Raw genomic sequence first — 22,377 nt, forward strand, 5'->3', positions numbered from 1 at the left:
AGTAAGCGTACCTACTCGACGAGTCCCTTCCTTTATGTATACTTAGCACCCTTCACTTCTTGTTCCGAACTTGGGATGTTACAATTCTCCCCCACTTAAATTAGGCTTCGTCCTCGAAGCCTACTACAGTATACGCCGCAGAACAAACTCCTTGCACTGCAGACTCCGACTTCTCAATCAACTCGTGCTCTTACAAACCTTACGTATGCACCTCTCTTAAAATGGTTTATTCTCACGTGGCATCCTTGCTACTACTCCAAGCCGATCATCAGCCTTTCAACTCAATAGCACCACGAATTAACCACGAATCACCCGATAATACTAACCCTTCTCATCAGGGACACGCTTCCGCACCCTGCAATGCTAGATCCCACAAACACCCACTGAGCTCTGCCAAGACACTAATCCGTCTTCCTTCGCCCAAAATTGGCAATAACTCTGATAACTTGCAACCTGGAACGAATCCCGTTCCACTCTCCGGTTCTATCCCTTAGGCTCTGATAGGATATTGCATCTCTCAGCTCCCATAACCCATCAACCAAACATATTGCGTAACCACTCGCCCTAGCCCAAACAGCCTTGGGCTGGAATACCAAACACACCAAGTCCAATCAATCATGGGGTCTGGTCATCCTCATGATGGAATACCCCAGATTGGAATACCTCCACATACATAACTCAAGCCTATAACCATACTCGGAACCAAGGACCTTTTCCCTGAGTCACCCTCAAACCCTTCGGTTCGACACAACGGAGTGTAACCCACTCACACCTCCCTATCATGATCTCTAGGTCCTTGACCTCCGACGGTAATATCCTTATACAGTTCTCAGCACCGGTCCAGACTACTTCCGAGTCTGTTAACCTGTTGTCTCACCTTCCTCGGTCCCAATCTCCAATTCGGGACCACTATCCTCCTCCTCATCCAAGGAGACTAAAAACATGCCTGTGCATCATCCAACATTGCCACAACCTCAACGGGCATCCAACCCGTATATGTTTCCATATATCTGGTACAACCCCTGTGCTTACTTCCAATAGCTAAAGTACTTTTGATCATCCATTTACTCTGCTGCCTCCTTTTCAGAGGACCCACACTCCCTCTGGAGCTACATACCCTTCCTTTGCAGGAAGTCTAATCAACAACCCTTACTGCACCTAAAAGTTTCACTGAGCTAAACTCCACTCTACACTATCCATATAGAGCAACCGTTATTCTCGAACTCCCATATACTCCGAATCTAATCACATAACTAACTAGGCCCACGCACGGCCTTTAACCAACTCCATCATCATGATCATTACTTGGGGCCAGACCATACCGATTACCATTGCATGGCAACATATTCACTCATTCTCTTCATATCGATCCACTAACACATACAGAGTCTTCAGAATGACTGGACCGCCTTTCCAGGCCTTCAATCTATCTGGACCACTCGCAGAACCTTCAGCATGTCTGGACCGCCCTCCTGGGCCTTTAGCCTGTCTGTACCATTCCCCGAGCATTCGGCCTGACTGGTACGCCTCCCGGCCTTTAGTCTATCCGGACTGCTGAAAACCGATGTACGTCGCCCTGAACCATTCTTCCTGGGAATCTCTCCCATGCACCCTCTAGGGGTTCCGAACTCTTATTTCGTTCCTAGAATCCTTTCCATGGCCTAATACCAGGCCTCACATTGACTAACTACCTTCCCTGAAACCATGGTCTGTTCCTTGCCCCACTTGTCTATCACTTGCTCCAATCATGCCACACTTTCGGCTAACAACACCGATAAATCTAACAGCTAACCAACCCTGGATACTTGCTATTTTACCGGAGAATTTTCCAATTCCCCCCACTTGGTGTACCAACTACTAACTTCCGCTGACAAACCGGCATAACTCGATCGACCTTACTTGAATAAGTTTCCCCCTCTTCTCCTGGAACTAAATCCCTCCGGAGTGAGCAACCTCCACAGGTCACTCTCCCGACATCGCACATCCCGAACTCCAAGGAAATTTGAATCTCAACTGAACACTTCTCGCAACGCAGTTGCTATTCCAAGCAACAAGATCATATACCTTACCTTCCGATCACCTATCCTCTTGGATGCTAACCGACTACAACCCATAACTACTAAGATCCTCACTCATACCATGAATCATGCGAAAAAGGCAAACATATTTACAATACCACACAAATAACAAGATAACAAGATGGAAACATACCCGCAGCTGCATCTGGCTCTGCCCCGACCTCCTCTGTTGTAAGCTAGAAAGCGCGACCCTGAGCCCTCGGAGGCTCCGCTCCACCCTAACCTCCACCCGTAATCCTCAAGGTGGCCGGTGCTGGAGCCTGCACCGGTCTTGCAACAAGCTGTGGACAATTGACCCTCAAGTGTCCAACCTGATGACAATGATAACAGATCCTCATATCATGAGCCGGGACCGACTGATGGAAATCCCTCGCATAATGCCCCTCTTTTCCACACTTGCGACACGCACCACTGGACCTACAAACTCAGGCATGATCCTTCCCACACTTCTCACAAGTGCAGCCGCTCTGATCTCCAACCCTAGAGTCAACGTTTTGGACCGTTTTGGCGCCAGCTGCGACTACACCGGGGCCTGCCTCTGCTCTCGTAACTGTAACTCCATATCTAACTCCCACCGTCTGGCGGCCTCCTGCAGCTCTAACAAGGTATCACACCTCTGCATGGACACAAACTGCCTGATGTCCCTCTTGAGCATACTCAGATATCGGGACATCTGAGCCTGCTCCGAAGCAAACTCCAGGAAAAACATCGCCCTCTTAGTGAACATCCTGGTGATCTCCGTCACCAACTCTAAATCCTGCTTCAGCTCCAGGAACTCCTGATCCAACCTCTCTCTCTCAACCCGTGGAACATAACGAGTGCTGAACATCTCATGAAACTGATCCCAAGTAACCACTGCCCGCTGCGCATCCGAATAAGATCCCATAGTCAACCTCCACCAATCCTTCGCCCCGAGTCTCAAAAGGTTCAGAGCACACCTCACCCTCTTCGCCAAAGATTGTGCGAAGCCCCGGTGTTAGCCCTTCTAGAGGGAATGGAGGATTTCGCGGTGTATTGTGGCGCATCGATATCGGGGTTGGGTGCGGTGCTTATGCAGAGAGGACACGTGATAGCATACACCTCGAGGTAGCTGAAGCCTCATGAGGTGAGGTATCCCACCCACAATTTGGAGTTGGGGCTGTGGTGTTCGCCCTCAAGATATGGCGTCATTATTTGTATGGGGTTCGGTGTATCATATACATGGACCACAAGAGTTTGAAGTACTTGATGGATCAGCCCAACTTGAACATGCGCCAGAGGAGATGGTTGGATGTGGTAAATGATTATGACTACGAGATCCTATACCACCCGGGCAAGGCTAACGTTGTAGCCGATGCCCTAAGCCGTAGGGTGGAGAGTGCCCCGATACGAGATATTTGTATGAGGATGACGGTGATGAATCCAGTGTTGGATACCATCCGAGAGGCCCAGACAGAGGCTGTGAGACCGGAGAACCGCAAGAGAGAGCGGGTGATTGGGCAACTATCTGAGTTTGTTACCGATAGCCAAGGGCTTAAGACCTTTTAGGGTCGGATTTGGGTGTCGTATACGGGCGGGGCACGTACCATCCTGATGGAGGAGGCGCACAGATCGAGGTTCTCGATCCATCCCGGGGCCACTAAGATATATTTGGACCTGAAGAAAGAGTATTGGTGGCCCTGTATGAAGAGGCATGTGGCGTGGTTTGTTGAGAGGTGCTTGACCTGTCGCAGGGTTAAGGCCGAGCACCAACGTCCGCATGGAAAGATACAGCCACTTGAGGTTTCCCAGTGGAAATGGGAACATATTTCTATGGATTTCATCACCAAATTGTCGAGGACCGTGAGGGGTGTCGATGCAATTTGGGTGATTGTTGACCGGCTGACGAAGAGCGCTCACTTCCTTGCTATCAATGAGAGCTCTTCCGTAAAGAGGCTGGCAGAGATGTATGTGAGAGAGGTGGTATCGCGGCATGGAGTACCGATCTCGATTATGTCAGACCGAGATGTACGTTTCACTTCCAGATTCTGGAAGAAATTCCATGAGGAGTTGGGTACGAGGTTGCATTTCAGCACCGCTTACCACCCACAGATGGACGGACATAGTAAGCGGACGATTCAGACGCTTGAGGACATGCATCGAGCATGTGTGTTGGACTTCGGAGGAAGTTGGGACACGTACCTACCATTGGCTGAGTTTTCCTATAACAACAGCCACCATTCGAGTATTGGTATGCCTCCCTTCGAGTTGTTGTATGGGAGGAGGTGTCGGACTCCCATTTGTTGGGGAGAGGTAGGGCAGTGAGTGATGGGTAGCACTGAGATAGTGCTTTAGACGATTGAGCAGATACAACAGGTCAGACAAAGGTTGCTGACAGCTCAGAGTCGCTAGAAAAGTTATGTGGATAGGCGACGATCCGAGCTCGAGTTTCAGGTTGGTGACTTCGTACTCCTGAAGGTATCTCCTTGGAAAGGAGTGATCCGATTCAGGAAGAGGGGAAAGCTAGGGCCCAGTACGTTGTTCCTTTCATGGTGACTGCAAGGGTGGGCAGGGTGAGCTAGATACATGATACCTTCCACGTGTCTCAGTTGAGGAAGTGTATAGCCGACGAGTCGACAGTAGTGCCACTAGAGGATATTCAGGTGGATGCGTGCCTGAATTATGTTGAGAGGCCGATCGCGATCCTGGATCGAAGGATCAAGGTTCTGAGGAACAAGGAGGTGCCCTTGGTTCAGGTCCAGTGGCAACATTGGAGAGGGTCCGAGCTGACTTGGGAGCCGGAGTTGGAGATGCGGGAGTAGCATCCAAAGTTGTTTGCAGAGCGAGACTTCGAGGGCGAAGTCTGATTCTAGTGCGGGAGAATAATAACATCCGAAATTCCAGGTATCATATTTCAGTTATTTATTTTTGTCAAAAGGGGGACTCGACGAGTTGACACCTGGACTCGTCGAGTAGGATCGCGATTTGCTGACTAGATTTAATGAAAGGACTCGACGAGTCGACAAGTCGACTCGACGAGTCCGCGCTGAGGGAATAAACCCTAAATCCTCGGGCTTGTGCCATATTTAAGGGATCTTATGGCCCTCATTTGCGGCCACCTTCACCCTTAAGAACACCAGAGAACCAGAGAGCGTAGAGAGAGAGAGAGAGAGGGGAAGCCATTTTCATCATCTCTAGTGTGATTTTGCAAGGAAGAAGGAAGAAGGGCAAGCTAAACGGCTTTAGGAGCTCAGATATGCTACCATTTTATTAGAGGAGGCTACTAGAGGTATGGATATATGCTCAATCTCGTGTTTATGGTGATCTACTTGAATCTAGGGTTTTCTTTCCCCTTCTTTAGCTTGAATTCGAAGCTTTTGAGGTCCCAAGGTGGAATAACTCTTAGATCTGGACCTTAAGAGGTCCAGAGAGTCCCAACCATCCTGCTTTATGCTATTCCTTTGGAGATATGAACCTAGAGTGCCATTTTTGAAGCTATTTCACCAAAAGAAGCATTATGGACGTTGCATGAGTGCTAAGATTGGACCTTTACGTGATTATTGAGCATTGGAAAGTCAGATCTATAGGTTAGAGAAACAGATCTGACCTCAGAAGGTCATTTGAGCATGGCGATGGTAGAAACTCGCCGAGTCCATAAGAGTACGATGAGTCGAGTCGGGGTTGCCCCGTGATTCATGACCAGTGGTAACCCGTCGAGTGGAAGGTTCACTCGACGAGTCGAGTGAGGCCTTAGAAGGATTCAGAGGACACACTTGGACTCGCCGAGTCACCCATGTGCACTCAACGAGTCTGGTCAAAGTTTGACCGTTGACTAGCGTTGACTTCAGTTGACCTTAGGGTTTTGGTCAAGCTGGTTCAAGAGAGGTCAGGGAGGGGTAGAATGGTCTTCTACCCATCCTTTAGAAGTGAGGACATGATAAAGTATTGATTAGAGATGTTATTATGTTAATAGGAGGAGGCTAGGTCGGGTTATCGAGCTCGAGAGGTTATCCGACATCGTTCGAGGTGAGTCTTCTCACTATACTTTACCTAGAGTGGTAATTATGTGTGACCGGAAGGTCTTATGTGCTACGAGTAGAATGTGATGTATGTTGTTATATGATATGTATGTGCCATGTATGTTATGAGTAGTATGATATGGACCGGAAGGTCATACGGGTAGGCCGGAAGGTCTACCAGGGCTGGGATGGAAGTCCCCTAAGACACATGGATCGGAAGGTCCCATAGAGCTATGGCCTTGAGTGGCGTATGTGTTGCATGTGGTATTTTGGGGAACTCACTAAGCATTTATGCTTATCGTTTGTGTGATATGTGTTTCAGGTACCAATAAAGATCGCGGGAAGGCGCCGGCATGATCTGTACACACCGATGGAGCATTATGTGTTATGTATTTGAGATTCTGGGATGTGTTTTTACTGTGATAACAATTGATACATATGAGTTTTTGAAATTACTTATGAGATGTGAGATGTTTTAAAAATGAAAAAATTGTTTTGAAAATTTATGTTGTTACCACACAGATCTAAGTCTTATATACCATATATATTTTTGTTAAGTAAATTTGTTTTTTTTTTTTTGCTTCATATGGTCTGGATTTTGCCGATAAAAGATTTGATAACCGCCACTTTTTCAATTGTTGCTCACTATTTCATATTTCATTCATTATTCACCAGCATCATTATGCATCAGCCATCAAGTTAGTATATTAATTTTTTTCTATTATCTTAATACTCAACTACTTGTTTTTATTTGGGATAATGACTTGAAAGGGTAATGAACTTTTGACTTTTGTCACATTTAGTCACTAAACTTTTTTTCGTTATCTATTTGCCATTGAACTATTGAAATTGTTCACATTTTACCCTTATGACCGGCTGTTGCCGGTCATAAGGGTAAAATGTGAACAGTTTCAATAGTTCAATGGCAAATAGATAACGAAAAAAAGTTTAGTGACTAAATATGAACAAAATCGAGAGTTCGTTTCCCTGTAAAAAGTTCAATGACTAAATGTGAACAAACTTCCTCTTGTATTATGTTTTAGCAAATTATTTATTGTTGTTAAATTGTAACAACATTTGTTGATGAAGAAATCTATGAAATAAAAAAAACCCTGAAAATATATTTAAAAAAAAAAACAAAAAACCAAAACCGAAATAAAAAACCAATGGTTTGAGATTTTCCAAAATAAAAAATCAAAATTTCCAATCTGATTTTGGTTTTACAAAAAAAATGAACCATTCTCACTGATGTGAATTATGACCATTGGTTTGGCATGCGAAATTTGTGACATCCCATGAATATGTAGTTACAACATCGTCTGAACTCGTAATTCATAGTAAGGGGTTAGAGTATCATCGCATGAATACGTAGTTACAACATCGCTTGAACTCGTAATTCATCACCTACAGGTTATGGGCCTGCTGGTGTTTCCACTGGGTTATCTAGAATAGTCCGTGGTCACCATCTATACTCTGGTAGATGACTACATCGCCACATTGTTGGTTAAGGTTATGGTATCTCCTTTCATCCTACATCACATATTCATCATCATCTATTTACCTAATTATCATCACCTTTCTATCATCACCTATCTCTCATCATTTTATTTTATCACACACCAACTATTTCATCTACCCATGTTTCATCTGCAACATATTTGTAGATATAAAATAAATATACCGTTTAAATCTTTTAAAACATGTATAAAATCGTTCATCCAGCATAGACAACAAGTATTCAAATAATATGCACACATAGCATGTAATTTATATAAAATACTTCATATCTATGTGTAAGATGAAAGTAACTATATATACCATAAAAATACCATAAATGCTTCCTAACTTCGAACCCCAAGGTTTACTCTACTAAAGCTTCATATTCTCGGCTCTCTGAACCTAGAAGGGTCCAGATCTATCACACCAAAACGCTCAAGATAGCTCTTCCTCTCACTCTACACACTCAAGCTCGCTAGGGTTCTCACTTATGGGAAAGGTAGTCGCAATTGAAGGCCATAAGTGCCTTTAAATATGGCTCGGGCCCAAAGATTTCGGGTTTCTGCCAATAGCGTGGACTCATCGAGTCGCCTCACCGACTCTTCGAGTCCATTCATTAATCTGAGTCATCAGTCGCGACCTTACTCGACGAGTTGAGGCGTCAACTCGTCGAGTCTCTCTTCTTAACTCAAAAGAAAAATACTTAAATTATGATACCTGAAAATCCGGATGTTACATTTTGTTTTTTTATTTCATAGATTTCTTCATCAATAAATGTTGCTACAATTAAACAAAAATAAATAATTTTGCTAAAACATAATACAATAGGAAGTTTGTTCACATTTAGTCATTGAACTTTTTAGAAGGAAACGAACTTTCGATTTTGTTCACATTTAGTCACTAAACTTTTTTTCGTTATCTATTTGCCACTAAACTATTAAAACTATTCACATTTTACCCTTATGACCGGTAACAGCCGGTCATAAGGGTAAAATGTGAACAGTTTCAATAGTTCAATGGCAAATAGATAACAAAAAAAAGTTTAGTGACTAAATGTGACAAAAGTCGAAAGTTCGTTACCCTTTCAAGTCATTATCCCTTTTTATTTTTATCATAGGCAACTTTTAGTTAACTTACTTTTTACCAATTTAGGTTTGCATTGATTTTATATTTTTATCGTATGTTTCTAATAAATTAGGTTATTACTTCTTGCTATGAACAAATCATTTGTATTATAAGTTTACTTTGTATAAAAATATTAGACTATGTTTATAATTGATATCATTAAGTTTCTATGTTTAGACTCTATTCTAAATAATTTTAATGATATAAGAGAGCATTGTGTGCTATTTAAATGAACAATTTATTTTAGAATGGATACATTGTTACATTTTGTTATCATTTGAAGTACTTTGCTACTCATTCATATTTTATAAATTATTTGACATATTCTAAAACAAAATCCTGGCTACAACATTGTAGGTAATGACATGCATCGATTGAGAAAAAAAGAGGAATCAAACAGGTAAATTGAGAAATTAAACAGGCAGATTGCTGGAGAATTTGGAAACAAGTTACCCAAAAACCGAGAAATGTTTTCACATGCATATCACCCAACACCAACCGAAGGCCAAGCATTCAAGCACATATATGAAAATTCTAATAAGTTAATAAAAGTATTTCAAATTAAGGTTTTTTTTGTGGTTGTTGCCATTACACATAATTTCAGGATACGTGACAATAATAGAATAAAATATAAATATTTGATAAATAGTCTAAAAGAATTTTCCAAAACAAACGTCGTAAAAGAATAAAGTGTCACAAATTTGATAATAAAGAGGAATATTAATATTAGTATAATGTGGGTCCATAATCGGGGTTTTAAGCATGTACTTATGCTCGTCTTTATAGGGACAAACTCAACACAACACAAGAGAACAGAGCGTTTAGTTTTAGGGTGGCAACACCTTACCTTAATTTATGGGAGACAAGAACTTACAAGCACAGGATTCAAGTCTTATGTTTATGTTACCCATCATGTTTGTCTCTCCACTGATCTCATGACTGACCCACCACCCATAGACCATACTCCATAGTTAATACTTTATATATATATATATATATATATATATATATATATATATATATATATATATATAGAGAGAGAGAGAGAGAGAGAGAGAGAGAGAGAGAGAGTTGAGTTGAGTACTTGACAGAGTCCAAAAGGTTTCCTGTGGTTGGGCATATCACACATGTACATCTTTGTTTCTAAAAGGTTGGTTAATGGTAATGCCCACTCTCATGAGAATGAGTTGTACGTGTACCCACAAGCCCAACATTACATGGCTTTGTCTCATTTCATTATTTTTAATTGCACCAGAAACCTAAATTTATGATGACTCTGATTGTTATTTGTATTGTAATTTTTTGATGGTGTTTTTTTTTTCTTGTGGATATAGACCGGTTTTTTGAGGGAGGGAATTGAAGCTAAAGAATGGAAAGTGAGAAGTCAGTAGAATTGATTCCACAACCAGAAACACCAATGGAGCCGATGGAATTCTTGTCCAGATCCTGGAGTCTTTCTGCCGATGAAATTTCAAAAGCGTTAATGGCACATAAATCAAGAAAAACGGAATCATCATTGGTTGCACCACAACCACAACCACAACCACAACCACAACCTGTGAGGAGTTAGTTGATGATTTCTGAAATCCCAAAATTTAAGAAATTAATTCAAAGGAATATTGGTTTTAACTGATAATTTGTTGCAGCAAACAAAGGTACTGATGAAGGTATCAAAAGTTGAAAGGGTTAGATGGTTTAATCACAGCAGCAGCAGCATACGAGGAGGAGGAGGAGGAGGGAAGAGAGATAAAGTCCGGGCAGAAAAAGCACAGACCCATGCCGCCCTGTCTGTGGCGGGTCTGGCGGCAGCTTTGGCCTCCATCACAAGAGCAAGAAGCATGGAGACGATGAAGGAGGATTCAAGAATGAGCAGTGCTGTTGCGTCGGCTACAGAGCTGTTAGCAACCCATTGCTGTGAGGTGGCGGAATCCTCTGGAGCCGATCATCATCTTGTCTTGTCTGTCCTCCAATCAGCCATCAACATCCAAACTCCAACCCATCTAACAACTCTCACAGCTGCAGCTGCAACAGGTCCTCATCCTCATCAACTCAACTATATATATATATATATATATATATATATATATATATATATATATATATATATATATATATATATATATATATATATATATATATATATATATATATATATATATTAATATTTTTTAAATAGAATATAACATATATATACTCAATTACAATAATTAATATAGCTTTGCGAGGTGAAGCAGCCCTCAAAGCTAGATTTCCAAAACAAGCAAAAAAGAATGCTACTGTCATTCCATATGAAAAGGGAATGCCGCCTCAAACCATTAAATTTAAACCCCAGGAGGTGAAGGAGGAGGACGACCACCATCACTCTTCTACTCAACACATGCTGCAACAAGTATACAAAGGTTGCTTGCTTTCATTTCATCGTATGTAGTATTATGCTACTACTAGTAATATATATATATATATATATATATATATATATATATATATATATATATATATATATATATATATATATATATATTATATATTATGATATGAAAGGCTGACCAGCTTTCTGATCAATCAATGCCCAGGAGGGTTACACTGGAAGCAAGTATCCATATACATAAACAACAAGTCCCAGGTAAAAAAAAATTTAGAAAACCAAAGTATGAGATTTGAGTAAAACAAAAGTTATATATATGGCACTAAATTTTTGCATGACAGGTTATAATCAACCTCAAAAGCAACCATGTGGGAGGGGCCTTTTCCACAAAGAATAAAGGCAAGCTTCCACTTCATGGCATGGCAAATGTAATTTAAACCGATGATTAAAAAAAAAAAAAAAAAAAAAAAAAAAAAAAAAAAAAAAAAAACTTTTTGTTTGCTAACAGTACTACTACCTAGGACCATTTTGTGGGTCCCACTCCCATCTCTCTTCCTAATATAATAAGTATATTTACATCTCAAGTGAAAGAAAGAGACCCACCAAACCAAACCAAACCATTGCTCCTCCTCACATCACATAATATATATATTATCAGTATATATTGAGTAGGAGTAGGACTAGGACCGGACCCACAAACAGCAACACAAGATGAAAATGAAAATATTTGAATTAATCAAATCGCAGGTGTTGTGTATGGTGTGTGCAATGAGAAAGGGTCTTGGCCATACTGCAAAGAAAGGGAAAATGCAGATACCTATTTTGGGGTTAAAACAGCCAAAGGTCTTCTGGAGTTCAAGTGCAAGACAAACATCCACAAACAGAAATGGGTTGATACAATTCAATATCTTCTACAAATCAAACAAACTACCAACCAACATCAGCCATTCGCATTCCATCAAAAAGCTTTAGACTAGAAAACCATCAACAACCATGTGTCATGGACTCATGGTTTATGGCTGCATCTAGTCTGGCTATTAATTAATTATAGCTTTGTATTTCTGATATATATATATATATATATATATATATATATATATATATATATATATATATATATATATATATATATATATGTATGTGGTTTTTGTAACCCTTGCGACTATCTATGTACACACACACTACTTAACATATGCTATGCGCCTTGTCTCTTTGGTTATTTACTTTATTTTTTTTTTCCAACCTTTGAAGTTCCTTCCACTTGTATATTATATATTATGGGGGTGTTTGGCAAAAAAAAAAACTTATTGTTTATTAGCTTATAACTTATTAGGTTATAAGCTAATAAGTATGGGATAACTTATGAAAAAATGACTACTTATTAGAGGTTTCCATCAGAATAAGTTATTTTCTATACAAGCACTTTTTTTAACTTATATATAGGGGTGTTGAACCTCTAATAAGCTAATAAGTTGTTTTAATAAACTTAGCCAAACACCCCCTATATCAATCAAAATCAACAAAAGTTTCCCTATTTAAACAAGTATCACACTAGAAAACACAAAGTTTGACAGAGAAGAAAACTCCAACAACAATGAATTTAAGGAGAACTGAGAATGCACATATATCTTAGTATTATGAACACACAATGACTCTTAATTTATCTTATTATTGGATCGGAACAAGAACAACTTAAATTAGAATGAATAATTAAAATGAAATACAAAAAATTTGCAACACAAGGAATATAATGGACTCTGTAGTTTTGATCAGCATCATTTTGAGCTTACTTAAAATACAACAGTCCTGTTGTGTTGATAAGGTAGAACGCGTAACTCACAATATGACTTGATTGCCTTCATAAGGCATTGTTTTTCAAGATTCTCAGATTTCTGAATAAAACTCAGCAAATTATCCTTGTGCGAGACTCTCTCAACCTGCAAACCCAAACAGAAACTATTTGATACTGCATACTACTGATACTGAGAAACTTAAAACTCTTTGATTACCATCTGCTCAATGATTGGGCCCCCATCAAGCTCCTCCGTGACAAAATGGGTTGTGGCACCAATCAATTTGACCCCAGCTTCAAAAGCCTGTCATTCTCCAGTAAAAAACATAAAAAAAATAAAAAGCTTAAAATAGAATTTGGAAATTGGAACACAGAACCTGCCTGCCTAGATGGATTTCCTCCCTTGAATGATGGCAATAAGCCATGATGTATGTTGATGACATCCTTCCCATATCTTTTCAAAAAGTTTCCAGACAACACCTGTCCTGGGTGAGCAATAAACAAATAAGACCTTTTTCCCAATCCTGCTGCTATACTACTACTAGAAAAACATTTACCTGCATGTATCTAGCAAGGACCAAGAAATCTGTATCTTCAACCAACCCCAATATCTCATCTTCTACATTCTTCTCCTTTGACTTGGACAGATAATGATATGGAATCTCATGTCTTTCAAGGAACCGCATCACATGGGTATTCCCCACCCTATCATGATTGCTGTTCAAAATACAGATATATTATACACAACATTTACTGGTCAAAGATAACAAATAAAAAATGCTTTACCTGATTACAGAGCTTATCTGAACCGGAAGTTTTCCATCTTGCCAAGCATGCAGTAGATCAACAAGACAATGGTCCTGCACCAGCAACCTCCTTACTAATGTAATACTATTTTTGGTTTTCACTAACAATTTTTTCTAGAAAGAAGAAGAACCTGCTTAGAAGCAAGAAGAGCAATTTTATATTTGGGGTCTACAGAAGGCACTCGAACAAGCGATTTAACTGCATTGAACATCTTTGATAGGTCAAGGAAGTCCTCGTTCATTTGCTTCCGCTGCCATTTAATTGGGTCGAACACAAACTCACTGAGACACAATTTATTCTTACTTGTTACTTATCAACTTCATGTCAAGTTGGGATTATTAGTAGATGAATATACTTGCACTTGTAAAACCAACATACATCAAACTCATGTACACTAACTAGGCTTTAATTTAATTGCAGAATTATGAATGATTTAGAGTAAAATCTCACTCAACTAATTCTGTTCAAAGATACTACTCACTCCCTAACATCCATCTCCTATTAACTCTAACAGAATGACCAAAATACCCCTCAATCTCACAGCTATTGTAATTCTACTTATTTTCTACCTTTACAACTACTATGAAGTTGTTTTAACACAAACTCCACTGCTTAATTTTTTTTTTTTTTTTAAACAAAAGGAAATTGTGTATATATGAAGAAGAACTATTCAGTGCAAATTTGGCAAGGAGCCTTGCAGGTATATTGTAAATGCTTGCATGGGGAATCTTAGTAAGAAAGGCAAACTCCAGCGAGTCTTAGATTGGTGAAAAAAAATGAAATGTTGTGTAATCCAATGCGAAAAGATAAGTTAAAACTGAGTATATGAGTTTTTGCAAGCCACTCATTAAAAAGGTTATATGTTTAGCAGACACCACTATAATAATAATAATAATGAATAATTAAAATAGTTGTACCATTTAGGGTTCCTGTTACTAGCAATGGTAAAGGTTGCTGGTTGGGTGTCAAGCGAAGTGCATTGGGTATGGCAGTGTAAGGTTTGGTTCGTTTGGGATTGGGGCTGTTTGGTATGTAGAGGAAGGGGCAGTAGGTGATAGGTATGAAGTGAACAAGGGCTGTTCATGAGGTGAGGTTGTGGTAGTGGTAGGATTTGGAATGGTTGTAGGAGGTTTTTGAAAAGGAAATGATTGTTCATTAAATCGAACATTACGGGCCACACAGATGCATTCAGATTGTGGTTGGTAGTCATGTTGTAACCAAGAAACACAACAAGGTGTTTATTGTATGAACGGAGATGAGGAAAGCATTGACATCCAAAAACCCGGAGAAAGGAAAATTCGGGTTTATGCTTGAGACCGGACAAAACCATTTTGTTCACTAGTATGCGGACATGAAAGGCGATGCGTGATGAGTGATGCCGAGAGGAGAGAAGAAATGGAAGAGATTTCGAAACTCGCTTCCCCAATCGGTTTGGACCATAGTCTGATAGTCACATGGTTAGCTAAATTAGTTACGAACCATGAACCGGAACGATTCGAACTGAATCGCGGTACAAAAGCGTACCAATCGTCGGCGGTTCGCGATCTGGATCGCTATGGAAGGCGTATCAAATTTTGTGCCAAAAGTCGATGGTTCGATGTACCATTTATTCATGGTTCACAAATTAAATAGTGTTGGAACACGAACTCGACATCGAACCTGAGATTCCTCGTTCGATTTCCATTAATTAGTAAGTTTAATTTTCGCTTTTCACATAAGCATTAATAGTTATGACTTCAATTTTCACATTAACATTACTACTTCACTTCATACTAACAGTCATTAGACTTAATTTCTTATTTGGAACTTTAGTTTTACTCACTATATATACCGATTTCTATCATCCTCATCAAAAGATCCCAATTTTCGCTTTATGTTTCTAAATTATTTTGAATTTTTTACTATGGTGTTTTGTCATATGGGTTATGTATTAAAGTATTTTCATTGAATATTGAATATTTGATTATTAATATCAGTATAATTTTTGGAATTAATATAATTTATTTTTTTATATGGTGCATCGTACCAATATAATTGGTACATCGTACCACTATAATTGGCAACCAAGAAGAGTTGATTTCAACCCGTTGTATTCTTCTCCAAGACCCGAGATAACCAACATCACCAAATCTTTGTCTTTCATTTGTTCGCCTTGTTGTTGAGTGCATCATAGCATTTTTCATTCTTCTTGAGCCCTAGTCAATTATGCAGATGACGTTTCATCATCATTCATCTCTAGTTTGAGAAGTTGAGCCTTTAGGGTGTATTCCCTAAAGGATGTGTGAGGAGCATACGCACACTCGAGGGTCAACTAGAGATCTATAACATCTTGTTTTGAGACATTTTCATTGTTTATATTGAGATTTATTGCATATTGGTCCCTAAGTAAAAGAAAGAGTGCAAAAGAGGCCATTGTGGCATTTTGGTAAAAATCAGGCTTTGGGAGTACGTTGCGCGTACGTGTGTACGCTAAGCGTACTAGGGCGCGCCTTAGTATGTTGGGCGTACACCTCGTACGCAGGGCGTACGTGAGGTTCATGCAAACCCTAATTTTTAGGGTTTGGCTCATATTTAAGCATCATTATAGCCTCATATCTCATTCTTATTCAGCCTCTTTCCTATGAAATCGATCCTCAAGCAAACCTTAAGAGAAGAATATTTTGGAGCCTTTAGAGTGTTTAGAAGTGTCTTTGGAAAAAGAAGAAGGTGGTGAGAAGAACGTGGAGCTTGAGAGCATTTTGGATCTAGGATTTCATCTTTGTTTGCAACCTCAAGGAGGTATAAATTTTGCATCTTTTCCACTCCACCTTGTAGATCTAGGTTTTTGCTATTTTAAGTCATTGTTTGGTCCCAAAATGGCGATTCTTGAGCATGGCATGTTCTTAACCCATTAAGTTGTTCTTTCAAACCTTTGGAAGGGTATTGAGTCATAAAAATAGGGTCTTAATGGTTGGTTTTGCTCCATGCATTCCTTGGAAGGTCTTAATGTGTTAAGATGTTGAGTTAAACACTTAATGGACATGCAAAGTCATAAAGTTGGAAACTTTATGACTCTTGAAGATGATTGAAAGTTGGATGTAAGAGCTTAAGGCATTAAGCTCTTAATGAGAGTTTGGGAAGATTGGGCGTACGCCCTGTGTAATCTGAGTACACAGCACGTACGTGGTCAAGCTCCCTGTTGGTGGTCAGAGCTTGATATATATATATATATATATATATATATATATATATATATATATATATCAGTGTTGCAGAAATCGGCCTAATCGGCCGATTAATCGCTAATCGGACCTCCACCGATGAGATTTATTGCTAATCGGTCACTATAATCGGGTTTGGTCAATACAAGTCAAATTCGGAATTAATCGGACTTACTTAATCGGGTTTGGTCAACGCAGGTCAAAGTCGGACCTAATCGGAGCTAATCGGACCTAATCGCCGATTAATCACTTTTTTTGTAGGATTAATATTAGATTTATAATTTTTTGAATAATTTTCTTAATAATAAATGGTCCCCGATTAATCTCCGCCTAGCCGATTAATCCCTAATCACTAGTCCACCGATTAGCGATTTCTGCAACCAAAAGTTTGCTTGATTTTTACATCTAGATGGTAATTAGTGGTTCACCAAAATCTTGACTTCAAGAGCAAAATAAGTGAAAACACCTAAAAAAACAATCTTATCGACAAAAAAATAATAATAAATAAATAAAACACAAGTAGACCACACCACATACTAACCTTCTTGAGTAGAAAACATTTTTGTTGTGGGGCACAAAAATATCAGCTACCAATATGTTCCCTCCCCTTGACGCAATACACTCGGATATTTTTGCCACGATTCCAACTTGATCCTATTAAGAATACAATAAACTCCAAGTCATCGAATTGTCAATTTGTTTGAGAAATAGTCAATATATATTATATACAATACAACTTGTAGAGTGGGTAGTGAAGCCGTGATAAAAAAAGACACAAGACTTTCTTAATTACACCTACAAAGTAGGTATGGCAATAAGAATTTATCAATTACATTACTTCTTGTGGTTATGAGGAATTCAATGTAAACATTTATATGTTGGTTAATGTTTTTTTTTATTTTCTGCTAATTTGTATACACTAAAATAGCTCTAATCCATACAATTCAATAATTCTATTCCTCGGTTCAAACACATTTAAATTGATGTAGGACGCAGGAAGCTACCATGTTTTTATGAAGAATCGGAGCTTCGAGATACTACACGAGAATCATTTAAGAGAGAGAGAGAGAGAGAGAGAGAGAGAGAGAGAGAGAGAAGAGGGAAATATTTGGGGAAAAGCTTTATTGAATCGATAACTATTTTCACGCAGCTGTACATTCTATTTATACCCTCAAGACATTACTAACAACTTTCATCTATATTGACATTTACATTTATGCCCCTCTTGTAACTAACTTTATAACAACTAGCCCTGTATCATACTTTCCCCCTAAAACATTTGACTTGCCCACAAGTCATACATAGAAAAAAGTCAGGAGATTTATTTTTTATATGATTTGCAAATTCCCATGATGCGTGAAATACTTATCGATTCAATAAAGCCTCTCTCTTTCCCTCTCCCTCTCCCTCTCTCAAATGATTCTCCTGTAGTATCTCGAAGCTCCGATTCTTCATAAAAACATGGTAGCTTCCTGCGTCCTACATCAATGGTATCAGAGCTTGTTTCTTTGATCCTGTAAATCTACTTGACAATCTGGCTCGAGGTAAAAACGCAACGGTAGTCCATCAACAACAAGAAGCAATGGACGATCGAATGAAAGCTTTGGAACAACAATTAGCAGAACAGAGGATCTTTCTGCAAGAACAAATGGCAGTACAGAAGGCTGAAATCGCTGAACATAGATCTTAAATGGCGGAAATCTTTCAATTCATGAAGAATCAAGAAAGACGACCTAGTGAAATCGGGAACGGATCTGTAATTACAAGAACTTCTAATCAATCAGGTATTCTTAACAACCAGTCTCCGAGAACCTTTAATTTCACGCCTAAATTGGAATTTCCAACATTTAATGGTCGTCAACCTAGAGATTGGTTAGAAACATGCACAAAATACTTCAATCTTTGTAAAATTCCAGATTCACAAAGAGTTGACTTGGCTAGCATGTATATGAATGGGAGAGCAGAATCTTGGTATAACAGTTACATTGTTGTTAGAGGTGATGTGAATTGGGATGAATTCAAAAAAGATTTATGTGCTAGATTTTATGAAGATATTGAAAGTTCAGTAGTAGAAGAATTTAACAAGTTGCAGCAAGAAGGAACATTGGAAGATTATCTTGACAGTTTTGAAAGACTAAGTGCTTTGATGTTAAATCGAAATCCCTTATTGAAGCAACAATACTTCTTGGATAGTTTTATTGGAGGTCTTAAATCTACAGTAAAACCATTTGTAAAGGCTTTAAAACCACAATCTTTGATTCGTGCTATTGAACTAGCAAGATGCCAAGAACAAACCTTATCAGTTACCAAAACTCCAGCTAGAAACAGTTTCCAAACCATCAAATCATTATCTAGCTATAATCCGATAAATTCCCAATTCACAACAAAAACAAACATACCCAGAAATGCCTCAAATACGCCTCTTTTACCCAATCCAACCAGAAATGTTAACAACAATTCTCGAACCAGATATATATCTGCTGCTGAAAGGGCTGAGAAACAAGCAAAGGGACTATGTTATTTTTGTGATGCTCCTTATGACAAGAATCATAAATGTCAACCGAAACAAACCCAACTTTTTACCATAGAAATACAAGGCTTTGAAGACTTGGTAGAAGAAGCAGTGGATGAGTTAGGGCAAAGCACGAATGAGGAAGAAATAGTCTATGATATTGAGATAGGAGAACTATGCATTTCAGTTAATGCTTTATATGGGAAGCAAGGATATCAAAAATTGCAAGTAACAGGATATTATGGGAAAAAAGCTTTGAATATTCTCTTCGATTCGGGCAGCACCCATAATTTTCTTGACAAAGAGATAGCTCAAAAATTGGGACGCAAATTGGAACAAATTGATACTCAATCTGTTGGAGTACTAGGAGACATTCATTTACCATGTCAATCAGTTGCTAAAGATTTTACAATAATGCCCCAAAACACACATTTCAAGAATGAGATGTTAATTCTTTCTTTGGGAGGATGTGATATGGTTTTGGGTATTCAGTGGCTAAGAACTCTAGGCACTGTTAGTTGGGATTTCAGTAAATTGGTAATGGAATTCATATACCAAGGACGGAAGCATGTATTGAGGGGTATGCCACCAAAAGCATTGAAGGTAGTGAGTGGAAACTCTGCTAAAAACACTTAAGCTGCAATGGTATCCAATTTTATCTGTTGCAATTGGAAAATCCAGCAAAAGATAACATCAATCTAATGTCAGGAACATGTAATAGTGTTGGAATCAGTCAAGATAATGAAAAACTTCAACAGTTATTACAAAGATTTAAACAAATCTTTGAAGAACCACAAGGTTTACCACCGAAAAGAGGAGCTTTTGATCATCGAATTCCTTTAGAAACGGGAGCAAAAGCTGTCAACATCAGACCTTACAGATATGCTGTGAAACAAAGAGATATTATTGAAAAATTAATTCAAGAAATGCTAGATAAAGGTACTATTCAGCAAAGTTCAAGCCCTTTTGCATCTCCTGTTGTATTAGTAGGCAAAAAAGATGGTACATGGAGGCTATGTGTTGATTACCGCGATCTTAACAAGAAGACCATTAAAGACAAATTTCCTATTCCTGTGGTGGATGAATTAATTGACGCATTGGCTGGTTCTAAGGTTTTTAGTAAACTGGATTTAAGAGCAGGTTATCATCAATTATGGGTAGCTCATGAAGATGTTTACAAGACTGCATTCAAGACCCATGAAGGGCATTACGAGTTTCTAGTAATGCCCTTTGGACTTACAAATGCACCAACATCATTTCAAAGTTGGATGAATAATATTTTTAAACCTTTACTCAGAAAATGTGTATTGGTATTTTTTGACGATATATTGGTGTATAGCCCATCATTAACTCAACATTGGGAGCACTTAAATGTTGTATTTCATCTAATGCAACAACATCAACTATATGCCAAAGCGAGCAAATGTGCTTTTGCTATATCAAAAGTTGAGTATTTGAGGCATTTCATATCAGGTGAAGGTGTAGGAGACAGATCCAAAGAAAATAGAAGCAGCAGTAAAGTGGCCAATTCCAAAAACTGTGAAAGAGCTAAGAAGTTTCTTAGGCATGACAGGTTATTATAGAAAGTTTATTCGGAATTATGCCTTGATAAGCAAACCATTAACTCAACTGTTGAAGAAAGGAAATATTTGGGGAAAAGCTTTATTGAATCGATAACTATTTTCATGCAGCTGTACATTCTATTTATACCCTCAAGACATTACTAACAACTTTCATCTATATTGACATTTACATTTATTCCCCTCTTGTAACTAACTTTATAACAACTAGCCCTGTATCATAAATCCCTAATATGCTATTCCGATTAAGTCCTAATGATTTACAATAGTAAACCCCCTATTAAAAAACAATCAGTCGCTTCAAATTCTGTTTATGATTTTTGAGCTTTTAAATCCCTAGAATATAGTTCATAAAGAACAATGTTAACGACTTTATGATTAAAAAAAAACAAGAGCAAATTCAAATACATATGAGAGGAGGGGGAGACTTACAGGGCAATGAAAGACGTGTATACCATGAGCAAGGGAAGGATCAGGGGAGATTCTGAGGGTGTTAAATGATCTTTTCATGGTTGCCAAAACAATCGGCCAGCTTGAGGAAGCTCTTCCAAGAACGTTCATGACCTCTCTCTCTCTCACTCTCTCACAGCGTCCACTCAAATCATCGCCATTCCCATCACCTGCGGCTGCGATTTAGAATCGGCATACTTTTCAAAACCCAACCGGATAATAATAATTAATCTTAAAATTATAAATATCTCCAAAATTAAAATACCCAACAGCAGAATCTTTAATCATTTAGTAAATCAACAATCATAGAGCATTCCTTATACAAACCAGTAGAGAGACTACAAGCATTGCACCATGTAATCATTTGTTAAAAGGATTTCATATTTGACAACACATGGACCAGTAGACAGATTACATGTAGCAGCTAAAATCGACACTCAACAGACCAAAATACAGAAATACTACCAGTTTACTAAATCACTATCATATGTGATTCACACGAGAGAAACTAGAAGCTTCAAACATCCATGGTTTCATTCTAATTCCAAACAGATTTGAAGTTTGGAGCTATTTTAGTATATTTTCTTTTATTACCTTTGTCTCCAGTGGTGGGGGAGCTCGCTGGTTGTGCAGCTCACAGGTGGTTGAGGAGCTCACCGGTGGCGTCGATGCTGATTTGAGAGTGAGAGGCGAGAGATCAGCGAGGAATGAAGGAGTGGTTCTCGTGGTCTTCTGGTTCGTATACGAGAGGGGCACAAAACGTACGCAAATAGCTGAAAATTAGGTTAGGTTTAATTATTATTATTATTATTATTATTTTTTTTTTTTCCTGATTACTAATCTAGCCAAATTAAGTGTGGAATTAGCAATTTTTAGTCAAAAATTAATAAATGGCCAAAAATAGCCCACGAAACCTTAGGTTTCGAGATTCGCCTAGTGTTTCGTCATTTCGTCTACTGTTTCGCGTTTTCTATAAAAAAAAAAATCATTTTTG

At 38.7% G+C, this 22,377-nt stretch overlaps 2 protein-coding genes across 3 annotated transcripts; one reads left to right on the plus strand and one right to left on the minus strand.

Annotated features, from left to right (window-relative positions):
• The first annotated feature begins 9,687 nt into the window (after positions 1-9,687).
• On the plus strand, positions 9,688-12,265 carry LOC111892888 (VAN3-binding protein). 2 transcript variants are annotated; one of them, XM_052769129.1, is made up of 7 exons: positions 9,688-9,827; positions 10,012-10,235; positions 10,324-10,708; positions 10,894-11,076; positions 11,251-11,300; positions 11,384-11,470; positions 11,790-12,265. In XM_052769129.1, the coding sequence occupies exons 2-7, from the start codon at positions 10,047-10,049 to the stop codon at positions 12,012-12,014; spliced, it is 1,119 nt and encodes a 372-aa protein (XP_052625089.1). In that variant the 5' UTR covers positions 9,688-9,827; positions 10,012-10,046; the 3' UTR covers positions 12,015-12,265. The 2 variants fall into 2 exon arrangements, with proteins under 2 accessions (XP_052625089.1, XP_052625090.1); XM_052769130.1 differs by lacking the exon at positions 9,688-9,827 and having other exon boundaries at positions 9,896-10,235; positions 11,384-11,441.
• A 343-nt stretch (positions 12,266-12,608) lies between these two features.
• On the minus strand, positions 12,609-22,147 carry LOC111892870 (formyltetrahydrofolate deformylase 1, mitochondrial). Its single transcript, XM_023888928.3, has 9 exons — positions 21,978-22,147; positions 21,366-21,559; positions 17,383-17,495; positions 13,772-13,922; positions 13,621-13,694; positions 13,392-13,551; positions 13,216-13,314; positions 13,052-13,138; positions 12,609-12,979 (listed from the first exon to the last, which is right to left on the minus strand). The coding sequence occupies exons 2-9, from the start codon at positions 21,492-21,494 to the stop codon at positions 12,833-12,835; spliced, it is 960 nt and encodes a 319-aa protein (XP_023744696.1). The 5' UTR covers positions 21,495-21,559; positions 21,978-22,147; the 3' UTR covers positions 12,609-12,832.
• Positions 22,148-22,377: the final 230 nt, after the last annotated feature.

Source organism: Lactuca sativa, chromosome 3, assembly GCF_002870075.4.
Source record: "Lactuca sativa cultivar Salinas chromosome 3, Lsat_Salinas_v11, whole genome shotgun sequence".
NCBI classification, from domain to species: domain Eukaryota; kingdom Viridiplantae; phylum Streptophyta; class Magnoliopsida; order Asterales; family Asteraceae; genus Lactuca; species Lactuca sativa.